This window comes from Prionailurus viverrinus, chromosome A1 (genome assembly GCF_022837055.1).
Source record: "Prionailurus viverrinus isolate Anna chromosome A1, UM_Priviv_1.0, whole genome shotgun sequence".
In the NCBI taxonomy this organism is placed as follows: Eukaryota; Metazoa; Chordata; class Mammalia; order Carnivora; family Felidae; genus Prionailurus; species Prionailurus viverrinus.
This window is the reverse complement of record NC_062561.1, coordinates 24,800,885-24,823,138: the sequence shown is the minus strand read 5'-3', so window position 1 is coordinate 24,823,138 and position 22,254 is coordinate 24,800,885. Positions and strand designations below refer to the sequence as shown.

Sequence of the window (22,254 nt, the reverse complement as noted above, 5' to 3'; positions counted from 1 at the left end):
GCACAAAACACAGGATGTATATAACCTTGGCTCACCATTACTCTGGCCTCCTTAATACAATCTGCTAAAAGAGAGAAGTGTTGTGGTTCAGTTTTTTCTCATCACGTGTTTCTGTCTAATTGCAAAGCTAATGGGACAAGTAAACAGGTGGCTGTACTGTACAACAGGTAAAATAAATCCTTCAAATCAACGACGGAGCTACCGTATTTAAAGAGACATGATTTTTTTGAAAGGGGAAAAAATGGAGGTAGTAACATTTTCAAAAATAGTAAAAAAAAAAAAAAAATTGATAAAAATAAAATAATCCAAATTGAATGTGATTTGTACTTTCTAAATCCAGCCTGTATTTGTACATCATTTCCACATTTAAAGCCCTGGGTTCTACCTGGTACTTGCTAGAAGAAATCTGCAGGGAATGAAGCCTGGTGCCTGATTCCATATATGACAAAGCATTTTTAAAAAAACTATTGATAAGCACATTGCCTTGATTTTGACCATGCAATACGAAGCATAAATTTTAAAGGCCAAGCATTGGTCAGTAAAACTGAATCTCAGTAGTTGGCATGGTTCAAACAACTTTTAAGAGCATAGGAACCTGACTCAATTTAAATACTGGAACACACATTTATATGAGAAACACATTTTTAGGCCTAAAAATATAAACATTTTTCACACTTACACACTATGCACAACAAATACTACTTGAGACAAAATTGAGCAATCAGATCTGCCTAATGCTGTCAATTTTCTTGTCTTTCTGAGAGGCTTATCAATCCGCGGAGCAAAATCTATAGGCAAAAACGGAATAAATTCATGGTCTGTGGCCGCGGCCTCATTGGGACACATTAATCTTACAAGGAAAAGAAACCACATGCTAATACTGTAAAGAAAAACAAGGTGCCTATTCCCCAGAGTCTGATGAAATATTTTTTTACTTTTCCACTTTTTTCATGGACGATGCTTGCTTCTAAGGAGAAGAAGGAAGACTTGGTTAGGGAGTAAATCTTAAAGGATCCCCAAAGCTAGACAGATTTATAACGAAGTCTCTCACCTTGCAACATCTGTTACTAAAGTTCCTACACTTGTACTTAAGAAAAAAAAATTAGACTGCGAGGAAGTTCCATCTGCATTACTTTCTGAGTTGGGATTTACACACCTACCTGATGAGTTTTCCCTCATACTCTTTCTCCCTCAAATCTTCAAAGAAACATGCACGTACACGCAAACACAGACGATGTACCGAGCCCTGCACGTACAGGATCGTCAACACCGAGAGAGAGGAGACAAGCCATACTATGATCAAAACAAATGACTGTAACCGTGAGAAACGGGTGGGTTTCTTTTAAAGCCCGCTTGGACCCTTAATGCCCCTCTTCCTACTCCAGGAACTTTATAGGCTCAGAAAGGCAAAACAGTTTGCATTCAAGTAAGAGAAAGAAAACAGAATGTTCGCTTTTCGGGGGCACTACAAAATCAGCCACGGGACCCCGCTGCGTCCAAGTGCAGCATTAAGGAACGCCAGCCCAGACCCTAGATACACCGTGTAATCAAGGAGAGTAAATAAATAATAGTGGTCAATGTCATTAAGAAGGAGAAAAGTAATAACGATTGTCACCACGGGCTTCCGTACAGCAGCGACACACGGACCGGGCTTCTCCTCCAGCCCCCACCGCCCGCAACCTCCCGGCAGCAGGACACCGCGGCGGAGAGAGAGGCCCCTGGGCGCCGCGCGCGCCGAGCCGTGGGGCGGGGCCGGTTCCGCGGGGCTCGGCGGGCACGCGCCCCGCCCGGCCCCGCCCTCCTCTCCAGCGCCGGCGAGTCCCGCGGGCTGGGCGGGTTTATCGCCTTCCGGTTGCTAGGACCCGTGCCCTTGGCCTCAGGCCAGGCCTTGCGGCGGGGGTGGGGGTCGAGGGTAGTTAATCTAGGTGCTTTCCCCGCGGACTGCTTCTCGCGGGAGACTCGCATCCTGCCTTGACCTTTACCTCGCTGCCTCAATTCCGAGGAAAAGATGAAAGAGGAAAAGCCGGTCGTTTTGAGAAGCAGCTGATTGCCTTGAAGGATAGTGTAGGGGTCCAGCGCATCTTCTCCAATAATACGGAAGGAAAATTACCGGCATCAAGGGGGACGTACTAACAGGGACCATACCTTGAGCGCTTGTGTGCAAAGTTATCTTTGCGGGATAAAACGGCCCATTTATGCAGCTCCAAAGCATTCCCTTCGCAACTGTCAACGGAATCCTGATGTGCCAGGCACTTTGATGTTGCCTTGAGAACTTAGCGCATGTTCTGAGCTTCTGGCATTATTTCTAAATTGTACCAATTGGAACAGAGATCCTGGAAAATCTGATTATATTGAAGACCATCTTAGTTTTGGGTTAAAGAGTATGACCCAACTAGTCGTGGTTGAAACTTAAAACAAGTCCTTTTGCAGAAAGAAAACAAGTTGCCTGTGAACTGTAAATAGATATTTCGAGTCTTAAGAGGCTATCATGGAGGGATTGCCTTAATCTTTTTGACCAAATCTTTTCCCAAATATGTAAAGTAATAACAGTTTGAAGGTAGAGGTGAAAAAATGAGTGTTATTTTTACCGTTCGGGAAAATCAGTATCTACTAGACGATATAGCATGGGCAGATTGAACATTTGCTAATATGAGAAATTTTAGAATGATCCTGATTAGTAATAGTGTATATATTTTAAAATTGTGTTAGTCATAAACCTAAATTTTATCTAGATTCTTTCTAGAAGTTTTAAAGAATTTTTTTTTTTCCTTATCCTCTTTTTCTTTTATAGGAATTCTGCTTGGACTCAGCACAGTATTAGCAAAGAATGATTTTCACTAAAACGTAGATTCCAATGAATTACTTTTCAGCAACAATTCAAACATACTGAAAACCTTTTCAATTCCCGATTAACCAATAGCTGTGAAAAACAGTGTTCATTGTTAGTTAAAATGCAAAACCACCCACAACTGCTTCGAAGACCTTTACCTCCAAAACTCCCTAAGCTGCCTTTACCTAAGAAGAGAGTCTATGCAGGTATGTGTATTCATCAGATATGTTATTAAGTTTATTTATTTTTCGTAGAAATTTCTCAGGCTGCACGGTTCAGAATCACAATAGTAAAAAAGACACTCACTAGTAACCAGTAACTTCCAAATGTTTATTGTGAGAGGATAACATCCAATTCAATTCTACAGTTACAGTTGACCTTCATTATTTGTGGACTCTATGGGTGCAAAGTTACCTAACTGCTACAATTATTTCTAACGCCCAAACCAGTATCTTGTGCTGTATGTTATCTTTTTAACTCAAGGATATGTCAATGAAGAAGACTTCAGAGCAGTAGAGACAGCTCTTTTTCCTTTTATCATAGGTGAAACTGTATGCAGGAGAGTAATACATATGGTAACTCTCAGTCATTAGTGGATGGATATGAGGCAGGCAGTGAAAACATACATGTTCCCAGCTGACATCCAATAAGGAAAATGCTCTGCCTTCTTGTTTCAGCTCTCGTACTGTAAACAACTGCCCTTTTCTCACTCTGTTTTCAGTCTTTTGTGCCTTTTGTTGGTGCTTTTGCCATCACCCCCAGGAATAGTGTTCAAGTGCCGTCTGGTGTTCCTAAGCACAAGAAGGCTGCGAGGTGCCTTTACACAGAAAAGCATGTGTTAGTCAAGCTTCCTTCAGGCATGAGTTGCAGTGTTGCTGGCTGTTTGTTCAATATTAACGAATCAACCATATATGTTAAGTGTCTTTAAATAGAAACACAGATAAAACAAGATTATGTATTGATTGGTTGCTGATAATGTTGAGACCAGAAGTTTAGAGGAACCTAACCCTATATTTTCCTTAGAAGCAATGGCTCAGTATTGGATAATTCAGTGTTCACTGAGATTTTATAGAACAGAACGGCCACCGATAACAAGAACTGACTGTACTTCTTAGCACAGCGCTAGGAATTGGGGATGTAATAATGAGCAAAAGAGACCTTGTCCATCTTCTTCATTGGTTGCCGTCTGTTTGGATCAAATAATCACATAAGTAATTGTCAAATTACACCGCAGTAAAGTGAAGATGAGTCGCTCGGATAACCAGAACTTTATATAATACCCTTAATCCTCTATTTTTGTATGTGGTATCTTTTGACTCTGTACAGCAATGATAAAAGCATATTTCCACTTCTTTCCCCTTTTCAGTCTCCTCAGTCACCTGATTTTAGTCCATTGTGTTCATTATTTTATAATGTATTTCATTATTTTCGTGTCAACATTTATACTGTTAACATATGCCTAGTCCATCAGTTGATTTCCAATGATAAATTATTACCTTTGATTCCTGGCTATTAAAGATGTAGAAATCAACATGCCCGTACTACCTCCAATTTCCTATCCCACTTTCCCTTCAGCTTTTGTTATATCATTTCTACATGGTCATTTCTAGAATGTTCTATATTTCTACATTTACAACCTGTTGTGTAACAATAATGCCCACAGTTATGTGGATTTACTGCTCACTACCAGTTCTTTTCTTGTAGTTTTTTCATTCATCTCTTGGTTGAAGTCTATCCTCTAGTACACAGTTCTTGCTATTGACATTTTGGGCTGGAAAATTCTTTTTTGGGGGAGGGGGCTCTCTTGCTTTTTGGCACCTTGGAGGGTCTATGACCTTGACTGTTAATAATCCTATGTTTCCAAAGGCTCTTAGTGGAGTACTTTGCATATAGTAGGTGTTCAAAATATTTGTCGTTGAAATCCATCAATACTTAAAATGACTGAAGTACGGTTTATAAACATGAACAAACACTGAAATAAAACCCTGAAATGAATATCTATACTTTGCATAAGATGCTAGATGCCATAGGGAGTTAATGACGTGAGTGATCTGGTCCCTGCCCTTCAGGACATTTTAAGACCTTTAATCAAGTTCTGGAGATGAGATACACATAAAATAAGAACCTTAACAGTATAAAGCAGCATAGAATTTTGTCCAATTAATGGTATAGGCAATAGTAGTTCCTACATGTGAGTGAGCACTGGGGCAGGAATGGGGCTTGAGCGAAGACTTAAGGAATTAGGGAAAGTGGAGTGAAATATGTTTTACAGAGGAGACTGGTGTACTTTTTTGATGGCAGCGAAGAGTCTCTTGGAAAAGTAGAAATTTAATATACTAGAAAAAAAAACCATGGAGAAATGTGTCAAGAAATAGAGAAGCATGGAATTGAGAAGACAGATACCATCTCCATTGGGAAGATATCCCTAAACGCCACTTCCCCCTTCACCTAGTCAGGGTACCTTCCTTTATGCTCCCATAGTATTCCATGTTTACTCCTACCAAGCATTTGTCCTTCTCTAGTTTAACTGTTTACCTGCCTAGCTTCTACACTTAATGGGGAGATGTTTGATGGCAGTAAGGTTTGTGCTGTGTGACTGTCCCCTCAGCACTGTGGGTACAGCTGGCATGTGATACATGTTAAATGTTTAGTGAATTAACAAGAACGGCAAATATGGGCTACGTTAATCCAGAAAAATGGATTGAGTGTAAGGTTTTTAGGTAGACCTGGAAAGAAGAAAATGATTTCAACTGGCTAGTGGGAGAAGGTATTCCACGCAGTGTGGTCAACGTAGGAAATGAAATTACAAATGAGCAGTATAGGCTTTGGGATTGTCAGTAATAAACTAGAGTATCTGGGGGTTTCTCCTGGAAACTGACGAATCGTTACACAGCAAGATTAAGTGAAGTGGGTCCAGTTTGCATAGATTTTTTTTTTAATGTTCATTTATTTATTTTTGAGAGGGAGAGAGAGAGAGGGAAAGCCCACATTTAGGGGACAGGGAGAGAGAGGGAGAGAGAGAATCCCAAGCAGGCTCCATGCTTAGTTCAGAGCCCAACATGGGGCTGGATCTCACAACTTTGAGATCATGTCCTGAGCCAAATTCAAGAGTCAGAGGCTTAACCGACTGAGCCACCCAGGTGCCCTGTTTTTTTAAAAATGTTTACAGTTCACATAGATAGTTATTCACCAAACTAAGAAGTCTGAATTATCACTGCTAAGATTCAGATAATTTGATGAAAACTTTATAAGGCTGCATCAGACAATCAAGGGTGAAGTTAAATTGATGTAGACTAGGATGATGGCAGTGAAAGTTAGAAGAGAAAATCTGGTTTTTTAAAAATGTCACTTAACTAAGAGAGAAGGAGGTTAAAATGCAATAGCCTGCGTGGAAGCACATGATAAGCTATAAAATCACTGTGTGGTTGTAAGATGTTACAGTACTTGTCATACTTCTCACTTGGTCTGAACTTACTGGCTTGCAGCAACCTGGAACAGTGCCGAATGCCCTAGAATGGGAATCCAAGGATCTGAATTCTGGTCTTAGCTTCAACACTAATATGAGGTGTGGCTTTAGGAAGTCATCCCGTCAATGGGTCTTACCTTTCTATTCTGAAACAGCAGAACTTAATTAGGTCACTGGTTTTCGATCCTAATCTCCACTGTAAACCAAATGAAGAGGGGACATGAATCCATGAGAACAATAGCTCACTTCTTCTGTGATTCTCATAGTAGAAAAGGAAAGGGGAGTGGGATGGGGGATGAAAGGGGTGGGAATTAGAAGCTTTAGAGTTGACATATCTAATGTGAATATAGCCTGGGGTGATTAATTGCATGTGTTAAATGTGAGGAATTAGAAGTATGGAAGATGGAAAAATAACCCCACAAAAGATATCAGCATCCTAACTTCTCGAACCTGTAAGGTTATCTTCTATGGCAAAAAAAAAAAAAAAAAAAAAGAAAGAAAAAAAGAAAAGAAAATGTTATATGGGGTTCCAAATATGATCAAGTTAAGGCTCTTGTGATGAAAGATTATTTTGGATTATTCGGGTGGGCCCAAAATGCAGTCACATGTATCCTTATAAGAGAGAAGCAGAGATTACACACACACACACACACACACACAGGCAGAGAGAAGACTATGATACGAAGATGGATCAAAGAGAGATTTGAAGGTGCTGGCCTTGAAGATAGGAGTGATGTGGCCACAAGCCATGGCGTGCTGGCAGCCACCAGAAGCTGCAAGAGGCAAGAAATGGATTCTCTACAGGGGAGTCCAGACAGAACAGGGCCCTGCTGATACCTTGATTTTTGGCTCAGTTATATAACTTTGGACTTCTGGCCTCCAGAGCTGTGAGAGAATAAATTTCTGTTGTTTTATGCCATGAAGTTTGTGGTTATTTGTTACAGCAGCTAGAGGAAACTAATACAAGAGGAATCTAGGATTCCAATGTGTGTGTGTGTGTGTGTGTGTGTGTGTGACTAAATAACAGCTGTATCTCTATGAGATAAAGGAGGACAGAAAGTGCTGATGACTTTGGTGTAGGCATGACAAGTTTGAGGTGCTTAGGGCTTCCAGACCCAGATTTAGAATTATTACTGTAGATGGAAAATTAGTTACAATTGGGGGAGGGATAATGATAGAATCTTTGGAAGTACAAAATGGTAAGTTGAGAAAGAGAAAGATTTGTGTAGAGAAGATAAATGGGCAGGTGGTAGGAATGGAAAAATGGCTCTCATGAGAGCCAAGGAAAGAGTGAATTTCATGGAGAATAGGGTGGATTAAAGTATTGAATGCCAAGAGGAGGTCACATAAAGGTAAATAATAATGTGTACCCATTAGGTTTAGCAACAAGATATCAATGATCATTTTGTGATAACAGCTTTGGTAGTAGAGGTGGAAAATTCCAGGTCGTAATGGTTTGAAACGTAAATAGGAGGAAACTTTCAGTGTCAGCCTCAAAATGTAAAGAGATTGAAAGTGATCACTCATATCCTCATAAGGGGAAAAAGTAAATAAACTGATAATTGGTGACTTTCTTAGATCCATCAGAAAATTCGAGTCACAGAGCAAACCAGCATCCTGAAATCTGGAGAGACAGGCAGCTATAGAGAATCTCAGCTGAGACTGGTTTATTGGGATCAGAAGATACTTAAGCCAGTAAGTGATAGGAACAGTTAAATGCTAATTTTGACAAATTGCTGGAGGTTGAGTGTGGACTAGCTTAAGAGTTAAAAAACTCCTAGGGTCTGGTCTTAGGGGAGCCTCCACACTGCCATGGGTTTTAACTCCAGGAGCCCCACAAGATTCTCATGAAGAGCAGAGAAAAATCTGTTCATCTTTTCCCCAGTATGAGGGAGAAAGTAACCACTGAAACATTCCCAGAGCATGCTTCTGCCCTCTAAAGAAAACTACATCACCAGACCCTTGTCTGACCTGGGGTAAGGTCAAGTTAGATAACCCTCTCCCCTTGTAGCCTTTCTGTGTCATGTAAGGGGAAGAAAAAGCTAAGAAACATTCTGAAAGCCACAACCCAGGGATTCAGGCCCACTAAAACCCTGAGATTTTTATATAATAAATATATATATGAGGGGGACCTGGGTGGCTCAGTCTGTTAAGTGTCTGACTTTGGCTCGGGTCATGAGCTCACGGTTAGTGAGTTCGAGCCTCATGTCGGGCTCTGTGCTGACAGCTCAGAGCCTCAGCCTGCTTTGGATTCTGTGTCTCCTCTTTCTCTGTCCCTCCCCCGCTATCGCTCTGTCTCTCTCAAAAATAAATAAACATTAAAATAAATAAAAATAAATGGGGCGCCTGGGTGGCTCAGTCAGTTAAGCGTCCAACTTTGGCTCAGGTCATGCTCTGGCCGTTTGTGAGTTCAAGCTCCACATCGGGCTCTGTGCTGACAGCTCAGAGCCTGGAGCCTGCTTTGGATTCTTTGTCTCCCCCTCTCTCTGCCCCTCCTGTGCTTGCGTTCTGTCTTTCTCTGTCTCTCAATAATGAATAAGCATTAAAAAAAAATAATAATAAATAAATAAATAAAAATAAATACATGAGATTTTTTATAATAAGAATATACAATAATTCCTTTCTCTAATACCTTATCACCACATCAGTAGGGTTCTAATATAAAAAGAGGGGATTACAACTGAAAGAGCTTTAAGATGCAGACTTTATTTAAGAAGGCATCTGTAGGGAAGCACAGAGACAACAAAGGAAGAAAAAAGAAAAACAAGAAAACTAGAAGAAACTTAAATGTCTGACACCAACAGCTACAGTCACCTCCATTCCCATTCCCCAGTACATCGTGCTCAGCTTTTGGCAAAAGAATTACAGCTCATGCTTAAAGATTAGAAAAGAACACAGTCTGAAGAGAAAAAGGAAGCATTTAGAACCACACTCAGATAGGACACAGTAACTGAAACTATCAGACAGCAAATTGAAAATAACTGATTGATATATTAAGAACCTTGATGGAAAAAGTAGACAGCATGCAAGAACAGAATAATGTAAGCAGGGATATGGAAACTACGGAAAAATCAAGGGAAATGCTAGAAGTAAAAATTACTGCAATGGAAATCAACAGTGCCTTTAATGGGTTCATCAGTAGCCTGGACACGACTGAGAAAAGGATCTGTGAGTTTGACAACAGGCCAGGTGAAAATTCTCAAACTCAAATGCGAGGAGTAAAAAGAATAAACAAAATAACAAAACAGAATACCAAAAAACCTGTGGGAAAATAACAAAAGACAGGACATACGGGTAATGGAAATACGAGAGGAGACAAAACAGACGTGAGAGCAGAAGAAATGTTTGAAGTAATAGTGGCTGAGAATTTGCCAAAATTAACGACAGACCAAACCACAAATCTGGGAAGCTCAGGGAACACCTACCAGGATAAACATATTTTTAAAATGCACTTAGTCATATCTTATTTAAACTGCAGAACACTAAAGACAGAGGGAAACTCTTGAAAGGAGGTAAGGCAGGGGGAGAGGGGAGAAATCCCTACAGAGAAAAAAGATTCAGAATCACATTGGATTTCTTGTCAGAAACCATGCAAGCAAGAAAAGAATAAAATGAAAAAGTTAAAAGTGTTGAAAGAAAAAAAAACTCCACCAAAGTAGAATCTGTATTCAAGTGAAATTATTCTTCAAAAACGAAGGAGAGGGGCACCTGGGTGACTCAGCTGACTCTTGATTTCGGTTCAGGTCACGATCCCACTGGGACCGTGGGACCCAGCCCTGCATGGGGGCTCCATGCTGAGCATGAAGTGTGCTTGATATTCTCTCTCTCTCTCTCTCTCTCTCTCTCTCTCTCTCTCTCCCTCCCCCTCTGCTCCTCTTCCCACCTCATGCTCTCTCTCTCTCTTAAAAAAAAAAAAATGAAGGAGAAATATAGACTTCCTCAGACAAAAACTGTGGGTATTTGTGGCCACTAGAACTTTTTAGAAGTTCTTTTGTGTTAAAAGAAGAAAAATGATATTGATCCAAAACTCAGATCTACCTAAAGAAAGGAGGAGTATCAGAGAAGGAAAACTGGAGTGAAATAAAAATTTATTTTTCTTATTCTTCCTTGATCTAATAACTATTTGAATGAATAATAGCCACAGTGTATTAGGTGATTACAGCATAAGGATAAATGAAATGAATGGCAGCAACACTATAAAGAATGGGAGAGAGGTCTTGGGAATACTCTGTTAAAAGACACCCACAATACCTGTTAAGTGGCATCTTATTATTTGAAAGCAGACTTAGGGTATGGAAGTGTTGAATTACTACATTGCACACCTGAAACTATTATAACACTGTAGGTTATATGACTGGAATTAAAGTTGAAAAAAAAAAAAGAAAAGAAAGTAGACTTCGATTATTGAAAGGATAATAAAAGAAACTTTTTATTATGAATTAAATATCCTTTCTAAATGCCGCACATCAGACTTGAGTTGTCTCGGTTTTTTGCATAGCAAGATAGTTGTAATTTACAGTTTTGATACCAATCAATAAAGTACATGCCAATTAAAAAAAAAAGAAAATAGACTTAGGTTAACTGTAAATGTATACTATAAACTTCAGGGAAACCACTTAACACTTTTTTGTAAAAGAAGCATAATTGATATGCTAAGAGAGGAGAGAAGCTGAGACACTGAAGGAGAGAAACTGAATGCTTGTAAAATGCTCAACTAAAACCAGAAAAAGAAAAAAAGGAAGGGAATATTAAAAAAAAAACAAAGCAGCAGTGCAGTCTACATATTTTACATATAACAAAACAACCTATTATAGAGAGAGAGGCAAACCAGAGGAGACTCTTAAATACAGAGAACGAACTGAGGGTTGATGGGGGGATGAGGCAGCGGGGAAGATGGGTGATGGGCACTGAGGAGGGCACTTGGGATGAGCACTGGGTGTTGTATGTGAGCGATGAATCACGGGAATCTACTCCCAAAACCAAAAGCACGCTGTATACCCTGTATGTTAGCCAACTTGACATTAAATTATATAAATAAATAAATACATACATAAATACAATAAAAAATAAATAAATACATAAATACATAAATAAATAAATACAAAACAAACTGTTATAGCAGATAAAAAACAAGACCCAACTATATGTTGTCTACGAGAGACTTACTTTTTAATAAATTATTTGTTTATTTTGAGAGAGAGAGAGTGCATGCAAATGGGCGAGGGGCAGAGAGAGAGAGAGAGAGAGAGAGAGAAAATTCGAAGCAGGCTCCATGCTCTCAGTGCAGAGTCTGACTTGGGGCTCAGACTCACGAACCATGAGATCGTGAACTGAGTCAAAACCAAGAGTCAGACACTTAACCAAATGAGCCACCCAGGCACCCCTACAAGAAACTTACTTGAAATATAAAAACACAGAGAGGTTAAAAGTAAAGGTGTAGAGAAAGACATACCACACTAACACTAATCAAAAAAATATATAGTAGCTATATTAATTTCAGACAGAGCAGATTTCAGAACAAGAAAAGTTATTAGGGGAAAATAGGAGCAATATTTACTTATAAAGGAGTCAATTCTTTAAAAAGACAACAGTCTTTAACTGACAGGCACCTAAAAGAGAGAGAGGCAAAATATTTCAGGCAAAAACTGCTAGAGTTGTCAGGAGAAATAGATAAATCCATTGTTATAGTTGGAGAGTTCCACACCCCTTATCAGTAATTAACAGATCTAGCAGGCAGAAAATTAGTAAGGATATAGTTGAACCAAATAGTACCAACAATTGACAGGATCTAATTGACATTTATAGAGCACTTCATCCAACCACAGCAGAAAATATTCTTCTCCCTCACATAAGACACTCATCAAGCTAGACCACATTCTGGGCCATAAAACACACTTAAAAAAAAAACACAGATATTCTACAGTGTTTGTTCTCAGAACACAATGGAATTAAAGTAAAAATCAGTAACAGAAAGATATGTGGAAATCCAAAAATATTTGGAGATTAAACAACACACTTAAATAGCACATGGGTCAGAGAAGTCACAGAGATATTTTACAATGTTTTTTAACTAAATGGAAATAAAATTACAGCCTATCAAAATATGCAGTATAAAACAATAGGGCTTAAAAGGTATGTAGAACCTTGAATGCATATTTTAGAAAAAGAAGATTAATCTAAAACAAATACTTTACACTTTTACTTTAGGAAACTAGAAAAAGGAGAAGAATATAAACCTAGTGCAAGCAGAAGAAAATAAATAATAATTAGAGCAGAAATTAAGTTGAAAAAAGAAAAGCAATTGAGAAAATCAACAAAACCAAAAGCTAGTTCTATGGAAAGATTAATAAAATTGATAAAACTCTAACAAGGCTATCTAAGAAAAAAGAGAGAAGAAATAAATTACTGCTATCAGAGATGAAAGAGGGTTCATTGCTTCTGAGTCTATGGACATTAAAAAAAAAAAAAGATAAAGAAATATTATGAACAACTCTAGGTCCATACATTTGGTAACAGATAAAAGGGACAGATTCTTTCAAAGACATAAACTACCAAAACTCACACAAAGTAAAATATATAACCTGCTATAAATAATGTTTATATTTATAAATAATTTATTACTTTATAGGCTTGTATAGGCCTAGTTTAAGAAATTGAATCAGGGGCGCCTGGGTGGCGCAGTCAGTTAAGCGTCCGACTTCAGCCAGGTCACGATCTCGCGGTCCGTGAGTTTGAGCCCCACGTCGGGCTCTGGGCTGATGGCTCGGAGCCTGGAGCCTGCTTCCGATTCTGTGTCTCCCTCTCTCTCTGCCCCTCCCCCATTCATGCTCTGTCTCTCTCTGTCCCAAAAATAAATTAAAAACGTTGGAAAAAAAAAAAAAGAAATTGAATCAGTAATTAATAACTTCGCAAAATAGAAAGCACCAGGCCCAGATAGAGTCACTGGTGAATTCTACCAAACATTTAAAGAGTAAATGATATCCATTCTCTACAAACTATTCCAGAAGATAGACGCAGACAGAACACTTCCTAAATCATTCGGTGAGAGCAGTATACCCTAATACCAACACCGGACAAAGAACTTACAAGAAAACTACATATAAATATCACCAATGAACATAGGTGCCAAAATCCTCCACAAAATTTTAGCAAATTGAATTCAACAATGTATAAAAATAATTACACATCATGACCAAGTGGAATTTATTCTAGATATGCAAGACTGGTTCAACACTCAAAAATCAGTTAATGTCACCCATCATATAAATAGCCTAAAGAAGAAAAATCACATGATCACATCAGTAGATATAGAAAATCCATCTGTCAAAATCCAGCATGCCTTCATGAAGTAATTCTCAGCAAACTAAGAATAGATGAGAACTTTCTCAACTTGATAAAGAAGATCTACCCCAAATCCCACAGCTAACAACATCTTTAATGGTGATAAACTAGATGCTTTCCCCCTAAAATGACAAAGGATGTCCCCTCTCACCACTGCTATTCAGCAATTGTACTAAAAAATCCTAGCTAATGCAATAGGACAAGAAAATGAAATAAAAGCCGTACAAGTTGAGAAGAAAGAAATAAAACTATCTTTATTCTATGTAGAAAATCCCAAAGAATCAACAAAAGAACTCTTGGAAATAAAAAACAGCTATAGCAATGTTACAAGATACAAGATTAATATACCCAAATCAATTGCTTTCCTATATACCAGCAACAGTTAGAATGTGAAATTCAAAACACTACAACTTACTTTAGTATCAAAACACACTACAATTGGGGCGCCTGGATGGCTCAGTTGGTTAAGCATCCGACTCCGGCTCAGGTCATGATCTCACACTCCGTGAGTTTGAGCCTCGCGTCGGGCTCTATGCTGGCAGCTCAGAGTCTGGAGCCTGCTTCATATTCTGTGTCTTCCTCTCTCTCTGCCTCTCCCCTGCTCATGCTCTGTCTCTCTCTGTCTCAAAAATAAATGAAAACACTAAAAAAAAATTTTTTTAACACACTAGAATTAATTTAGGCATAAAGCTAATAATATATTATAGGATTTATATGCATAAAACTACCAAATTGTGATAAAAGAAATAAAAAATATATAAATAAATGAAAAGGTATTTCATCTTCATAAATAGGAAGATTCAATATTGTTAAACTTGATCTACAGATTCAAAGAAATCTCAGCCAAAATACCAGCAAGTTATTTAGTGTGTATTGACAAAATTATTCTAAAGTTTATATGTAAAGGAAAAACACAATACCAAATACAATACTGAAGAAGAAGAAGGAAGTAAAATTGTCACCACTCAATTTCAAGATTTTAAAGTAATACAGTGTTGTATTGGCAAAATAAAGGACAAATAGATCAATGGATGAAAACAGAGAGCCAAGAAATAGATATACACAAATATAGTCAACTGATCTTTGACAAAAGAACAAAGAACAAAGGTATAGTCTTTTTAGTGAATGGTCCTGGAACAAATTAACTAGGTACCAACACGCAAAAAAAAAAAAAAAAAAAAATTAATCTAGACCAGACCTTATACCTTTCACAAAAATAAACACAAAAGAAGCATAGACCTAAATGTACAAATGCAAAACACTAAAACGTCTAGAATATAACACAGGAGAAAGTCTAGGTGACCATGGATTTGGCAATGACTTTTTAGATATGACACCAAAGGAACAGTCCATGAAACTAAAGATTTATCAGGTTTATATTTCCATCTGTTTCTTTTGGAACATTCCTTTATGCATTAAATAGAAATAAAACAATACAATAATAAAAACGAACAACCCATGAAATAAAAAATTGGTAAGTTGAACTTCATTAAAATTAAAAACTTCTACTCTGTGAAAGACATTGTTAAAAGAATAAGAAGACAAGCCACACACTGGCAGAAAATATTTACAAAACACATATCTGATAAAGGACTTTCTATCCCAAATCGATGATCTCTTAAATAATAAGAAAAGAACCTAATTAAAAAGTGGTCTAGGGGCACCTGGGTGGCTCAGTCGGTTGAGTGACTCTTGATCTCAGCTCAGGTCATGATCCTGGGTTCTTGGGATGGAGCCCCACTGAGTGTGAAGTCTGCTTGGGATTCTTTCTTCCTCTGCCCCTCTCCCCTGCTTGTGTGCACACACACACTCTCTCTCTAAAATAATAATAATAATAATAATAATAAATAACAATAATAATAATAAAAGTGAGCTAAATATCTGAAATGTCACTTCACTGAAGATATCCAGAAAGCAAATAAGCATAGGAAAAAATGCTTAACACTAAACGTTAAAAAAAAATTTTTTTTTAAAAAGGAGGGGGGCGCCTGGGTGGCTCGGTCGGTTGAGTGTCCAACTAAGGCTCAGGTCATGATCTCGCAGTTCTTGGGTTCGAGCCCTGCGTCAGGCTCTGTGATGACAGCTCAGAGCCTGGAGTCTGCTTCAGATTCTGTGTCTCCCTCTCTCTCTGCCCTTAACCCGCTAGTGTTCTGTCTCTCTCTGTCTCTCAAAAATGAATAAAAATGTTTTAAAAAAGTTTTTTTAAGAAAAAATGCTTAATGCTGAAAAAAGAAAGAAATTTAAGAAAAAAAGATAAAAAACGCTTAATATTTGCATTTGTCATTAGAGACTGCAAATTAGACCAACAATGAGATACCACTGCATACCTCTTAGAATAGTTAAAATACACAACACTGACACCACCAAATTCTGGAGAAGAGCAAAACAAACCCCTCTTATTTATTCAAGGCTACGTACTGCATGATTCCAACCACTGTAGTATTTTGGAAAAGGCAAAACAATAACACGGTAAAAACTAAAAAATCAGGGGTTGCCAGAAATTTGTTCAGAGAGAGAAGTGTTGAATAGGTGAAGCACAGGGGAATTTTAAGGTGGTAAAATTATTTTTTATGATACTGTAATAGCGGATGCATGGCATTACACATTTGTCCAAATCTATGGAAATGGATAACACAGAGCATGAACCCTAATGTCAAGTATGGACTTGAATTAATTGTATGTCAACATTGGTTCATCAATTATAATAAATGTACTCACCAATCAGGATGTTAATAATAGATAAAATTGTAGGGGGGAATATATAGGAATTGTAATCTTGCTCAAGTATTTTCATATCTAAAATTGTTCTAAAAAGACTATTAATTAAAAGTTACAGACTAAATAAAGTGAAACAACAAACAGAACAGAGAGAGGACATCAAACTGAGGGTCAGTTACTTCACACTCCGGAAGGATAAATATGGTGAGACTGGTGGTTGGAAGGAGTTCTGGAGTTTGTTGAGGATTTTGCTTGCGTTATTATGTTTTGTTTTAATATGGGAGAGAGGGAAAAAAGTTGAATGATGGTGTGACCATTTTTCTTGAATGAGCTAGTTTTTATTAGTTCCATACAAGCAGGAAGCAAACGTTCTTATTCTCCCACTAGTGCCCTTCAAACTCACCCGGGACACACAGCTTTCCTCCAAGGCTTTTCTAGTCAACTTCACCTCTTAGCCTTGTTTCCTTTTCAGATATTAAACGAATATTTCAATCTGAGTCATTACTTTTATCTGGCCTGCCCCTTCTCCCAGCTCAGACTAGGTCTGCAAATTTTTAGACATGCCAGAGGAGACAGGGGCGTGACAAGGTCTTCCACCTGGTTCTTTACTTCTTTCCCCCAACTTATGGTTTCTGCTCCTCCATAAGTGGGGCTAGGGATGGAGAAGAGTTAAGGAGTTAAAAACTAAGCATCAGTCTCTGTACCTACCCTGAAATGCCAGGAGATGCAGGTCAAGGAGTTTCAAGGATTCTCTTGCCTTGCTCCAATTGGAACCCAGGACTGGGTGGGCTGATCCCTTTTTGCTACTCTGTAAGTATTAGTGGGGGAGGTGAGTAGAGGAATGATATGTTATTTTCTCCTCCTGGCATACATTCCTGCTCTCTAAATGGTTCTCTGAGAATTCTGGTCACATTGTTTGAGGTTGGGGAAAAATCATCCTCTTCCACCCACCACAAGGAGGGGAAGATTGAGGAAACACATAGCACTCCAATAACTCTATCCAGGAGAATTCCTCTCTCTGAACTCAGGTCAGACTCCAGCCATCTCTTACGCGTAGACAGCAGATGGATGAGACCTGGATTTGTTTTGGCATCTCTTTGCAAGCCTTGCCTTAAAGAATCTATTATCTCTTCTTTAGAAGGTAGAAGTCTTCATCATTTAGTACTCAACTGAGACAATGGAAAAGAGTCATTTGACATTCTGTCCCATAGGAAAGAGAAAGTATATTTGGTGTGGTGAGGTACCGAAGAACCATTGTATGTTTTCTGGACCTAGGAGAGAAAAGAACATTTACCTTTTAATCTAACTGAACTTGTAGTATTTTGTACCCAGCATCAGGATGTTATCGTTTCAAAAGACACATTGGTCTGACATCTGGCGTTGAAAAGAATTGTGAGTCTTTGCTCAAGGAAGTTTCAATGAGGAAGAGATAACGAGAAATGATAAATAACAAAACTTCATCAAAATAATTTTTACCCATTTTATTTCCAGTTTTAGTAGCAACTGGTCAAAAAATTACCTTTATACCCTTTCTTCTATCAATTCTGTTCTTCCAAGAGTCTCTCCCTACCCTTTCTAAATCTAACACAATTTAGTTTTTTCTCGTTTCCATTTGTTTACTCAAACTTTACCCCAGTCAGTTAAACAAAAGTCCTCATAGCTGAGCAGGTATATGCAGAAATTTTTAGAAGGTGAAAGAGGGGTGAGTATGAACTTTAAGACATTAAATTTTGTCCCTGGTACCTTGATAAATATAAACTAATTGTGCCTTTTTTTTTTTTTTTCCTGGTTTAGCCAAGACTGGTAAAGCTAAGCCAAAACGTGTGACGTTCACTCCAGAAGAAACCACTTCAACTGAAAGAAAGAAAACTAGTTTTCCTGATGTTTCAAGAGATCGATCACAAACCCCGATCAGTATCCAAAATCTCTCTCTTGATCATCATGTCCAAGAAAGAGTGACGACTATTTCAATACCAAGAAAACATTTTAACAGGGTCTATTGGCACATTCCAGACACTGCTACTGGTTGCATATTTTTTCCAAGCTGTCATTCAGCCTCAAGTCGAGTTTTTGGGAAAGAAACAAGCCAAACGGAAACTTCAAGAAAATCAAAACGAGAAGTGTCAAAAAGAAAAAATATTTATGTTGATAACATGTTCAAAGACATTCTGATTCTCTCCTCAGAGTTCTCCAGACCTGCAAGTGCACCTTCCCCAGTTATTACTCCCAAACCCAAGGAAGTTCTCTCTGAGTATCCACCTTTATCAAAGAAGAAAACCTTTATTTTTAAGCAGGCTCTGATAGATTTAAGTGAAACAGGGCCAAGCCCTCCACCAAGAAGTGTGCCTCTTAAAGCAGAAAGACAGTGGTCTGAACGTTTAAAGCAAAATACTGCAGTGGTGCTAACTATTAGTAATTTTCCAGGTCCCATCGCCCTACCAACACCAATTTTGCCAAGAAAACCTCGAAGACAGTCTTTGTTAGGTAAATCCATGTTCAAAATGATACATGTTCAAAATGGGCATTTGGATTATTTGCATTTTTTCCTATCACAAATAATGCATGCTTTGTAATAACGGGGTCAAGTGGACCAAAGGGGAGAGAAGGCACGCGAGCAAAGGCTGCTTTCCCCTTGGGTTTGCAGGTTGGGATGGCGGGATCGCTTTCTGCCTATGCATACATTCAATATACGATCCAGAAAGAGGTAACAGAAGTATTGACCTTGAGGGTCTGCCAAGGTCAAACTGGGTGCTCTGCCCAGATGGCGGTAGTGGGAACCAGATGAGGAAGCCCAAAGGATCAGAAAAGTCAACATAAAAGAGGAGTGGGAATGAACAGTCATTCAGAAGGCGATCAAGATGAACTCTAGAAGCAGAATGCCAGTGCGGACGGAGCCCTTCACGGGCACGGTTCCGTGGACAATCCAAATTCATTAAAAGATGAACAATTATAATGAAATCATAACACCCTGAACATGAGTGTTCACAAGTATCCAAAAAGTTGTTTCATTTTTTTTCTTTTTTCTAGAAACTCAAGTAACAGAATCCGACAATGTGGAAAGCACGTCGAGGCAAAGCGTGCCAAACCTGACGGAAGGTAAACGCTAGGCGTATTTCATTCTTTAAAAAAACTGTACATAAGTTTATCTCTCTACAGAAGTATTCATGATTTTGTGTTGGTGTATGTGGGTGGGGTTCACACATATGTCTCACCTCATTTTCAGCTCTTTAAGCCATTTGCTCAGCAACTATGTTTGACGTATTGACTATAAGTCAAAGTTTGTACTGATGCTGGGAACATAAAAGCTGGAGCATTCTTAATCTGGGTAGGTGAAATAAACATGCAACAATGAAAGGTAACTACTTTCCATGTGCCAGGCACTGTTCTAAGTGCTTTAACTTTAGTTACCTAGAAAAAACAAATGAAAAATCATCTCTTTTTTTCTAATGTTTATTTTTGAGAGAGAGGGAGAGAGAGACACAAAGCGTGAGCAGGGGAGGGGCGGAGAGAGAGAGAGAGACATACAGAATCTGAAACACGCTCCAGGCTCTGAGCTGTCAGCACAGAGCCGACACGGTGCTTGAACTCATGAACCGTGAGATCATGACCTGAGCCGAAGTCGGATGCTTAACCGACAGAGCCCCCCAGGAGCCTCCATATCCGCTGATTTCTAAGCTGTGCATGTGCAGGACAATACTCTAAGAAACACAGCAAAAAACATCAGCAGAGAAGCTACGAGAAGTGAGCATGCATGGGAGGCAGTTATTGAAGGTAAAGCTCTGCCAAGATGCAGGGGCCTTGTAAACACATGGGGCTTTTAGTTGAAGACCCAGAGGACCCATGCCTTAGAAATAAGGATGATGTTTTAGAAAAAAGTACAAAACTAAAATAGATTATCCCTAGCAAAGCTCAAAACCAGTCCCTAATGAATCAAAGTGATACTTTTTCCACTTTTCTTTCAATCAAAGAAAATTTAACACTTGGAGAGACACGGCGTTATCCGGACCCTTTAAAATTTTCATCCACAGCATCCAGCATTAAATTAAAAAATCACAAGTTATCCTATAGAAACAGGATAAAATGTCTGAAGATCTGTAGAAAGATAAAAGGCAATAGAAACAGACACATAGAGTCAGATACCAAAGTTTTCAAAGAGGGATTTTAAAAATAATTGTGATGACTATGTTTAAGAAAGGAAAGAATGAGTTAGAGAATTTTACCAGAGAACTAGAAGTTTTGTTTTTAAAAATAGGAGTCAAATAAAATTCTAGAGCAGAAAAAATAACCAAGGAATGATTCAGTTAATGATTAAACACAGAAGGCTCCAACGATAGGACTTTCTCTTTTTCCCAGGTCATCAGCCGAAACAAATCATGCTGCCATTTCTGATTTGTTGACTTTGTCCCACTCTGGCGGTCCCCTCTTTGAAAGTTTCCAGAGCCTTCAGGGATCCATCAGGGCATTTCTATTTTTTTCTCCACCTGAATTCCCATTTCCATTCCAAAACCAATGCTTGGGCCTAGTCCATGGGGGTGGGTGGGCTGGGAACAGCACACAGACCTAGGTCTTAACTCGCTCTCCTTTCCTTCTTGATCCACTCTCTCTCCCAAGACAACGACTCTCTCTATCATATCATGCATCTCTCTTGATGCTGCAGTTACCTTTCACATCTATTGACCTGAGACGGGCCCACAGGGCCTATTTTGGCAGCTAGAAACTGAACATTGCTTTCTTTGGTCTAGGATGCATGATTTCCTTTCACTGAAGCCATGGCCTAAGGCTTTCCGAGATTGTAAAATATGTTGCTGCAAATAATACAGCAAGAATGGCCGTGAATGTAAAATATATGTTCCGAGGTCACAAAATATTTTCCTGCTGCATTTGGGTTTATACTTGAATAGGCCGTTTCTGAAGGTGAAACCCACAAGGGTCATGAGGAAGCAAATTTAGATGCTCTCTGTTTGACTAACTTCTAAGTTGTTTGGATTTTTTTTCTTTTCTTGTGTGGGGTCTCCGAACGGAGACAAGAAAGCCGAATTATATAAGGCCCTTGAAACAAAGCGAGGGTGTCCTTTGCGAGTTGATCTCTATCTGACTTATGATTATGTGATGTCCTTTACTAGTTTTGTGAAGCAAGAAGTTGCTTATGTAATTCGTAGTAAAAGTTTTGAAAATATTTGTACACATAACACAAAAAGACTGAGATTGATAGAATCTAAGTTATCTGGAGAGAAATCTATGAGCATATGGTTTTCCTTTGGAAAGACAAAGGTGCCAGCTAATATTTGAAACACAGACACACACACACACACACACACACACACACACACAAAACAAAGCCCAGTTTAGCAAATAGAACCAGTGGGACTAGGTTAGTAAAGGCTCAGAGCACTCTCTCCCAGAGGATGTACACAGCTAACCTACTTACCATGATTCACTGTGACCGTAATATAAATACCTTTTAACTTTCATTCTAAGTGCTAACGCATTTAAGTCTCATTTTTTTCTCCTGTTTATTTAGGTATCATTAACATTAAACCTATAAAAAGAGAAGAATCACATGTGATACGGGGTGAAGGTTTTAAGACTATTAATGCAACACGATATGAAACAATAATAGCCATGACCAACCTAGCCATAATTAACTGTCAAATACATGGAAGAAATGCACTTAATCTTAAGGTATGCTACATCTTTTTAATGGCAATTTCTTTTCAAATCAGCAATTATTCTTGCTCTAGGTTTCTTAACTTTGGTTAGTTTCCACGGTATTGAAGGGAGCCTTCCTGTTACAATAGAGATTTTCCAGGAACGCATTGAAATTTATCTCTAAACCTATGTCCTAGTTTGCCTTCATTCCAGTTTTGTAAAATGTTAAGATCCAAAGAAATTATAGTGT

At 38.6% G+C, this 22,254-nt stretch overlaps 1 protein-coding gene across 4 annotated transcripts in view; it reads left to right on the top strand.

The window, feature by feature from the left end:
• Window positions 1-1,870: 1,870 nt before the first annotated feature.
• LRRC63 (leucine rich repeat containing 63) overlaps window positions 1,871-22,254 on the top strand; it is a 43,518-nt gene continuing 23,134 nt past the window's right edge. For 2 of the 4 annotated variants that reach the window (XM_047864888.1, XM_047864864.1), the window contains exons 1-5: window positions 1,871-2,557; window positions 2,792-3,036; window positions 18,150-18,839; window positions 19,383-19,451; window positions 21,877-22,037. In XM_047864888.1, coding sequence (XP_047720844.1) covers window positions 2,952-3,036; window positions 18,150-18,839; window positions 19,383-19,451; window positions 21,877-22,037 — 1,005 coding nt within the window. In that variant the 5' untranslated portion in view covers window positions 1,871-2,557; window positions 2,792-2,951. The remainder of the gene's footprint in view (window positions 2,558-2,791; window positions 3,037-18,149; window positions 18,840-19,382; window positions 19,452-21,876; window positions 22,038-22,254) is intronic. The other 2 variants (XM_047864882.1, XM_047864874.1) reach the window with 2 other exon arrangements.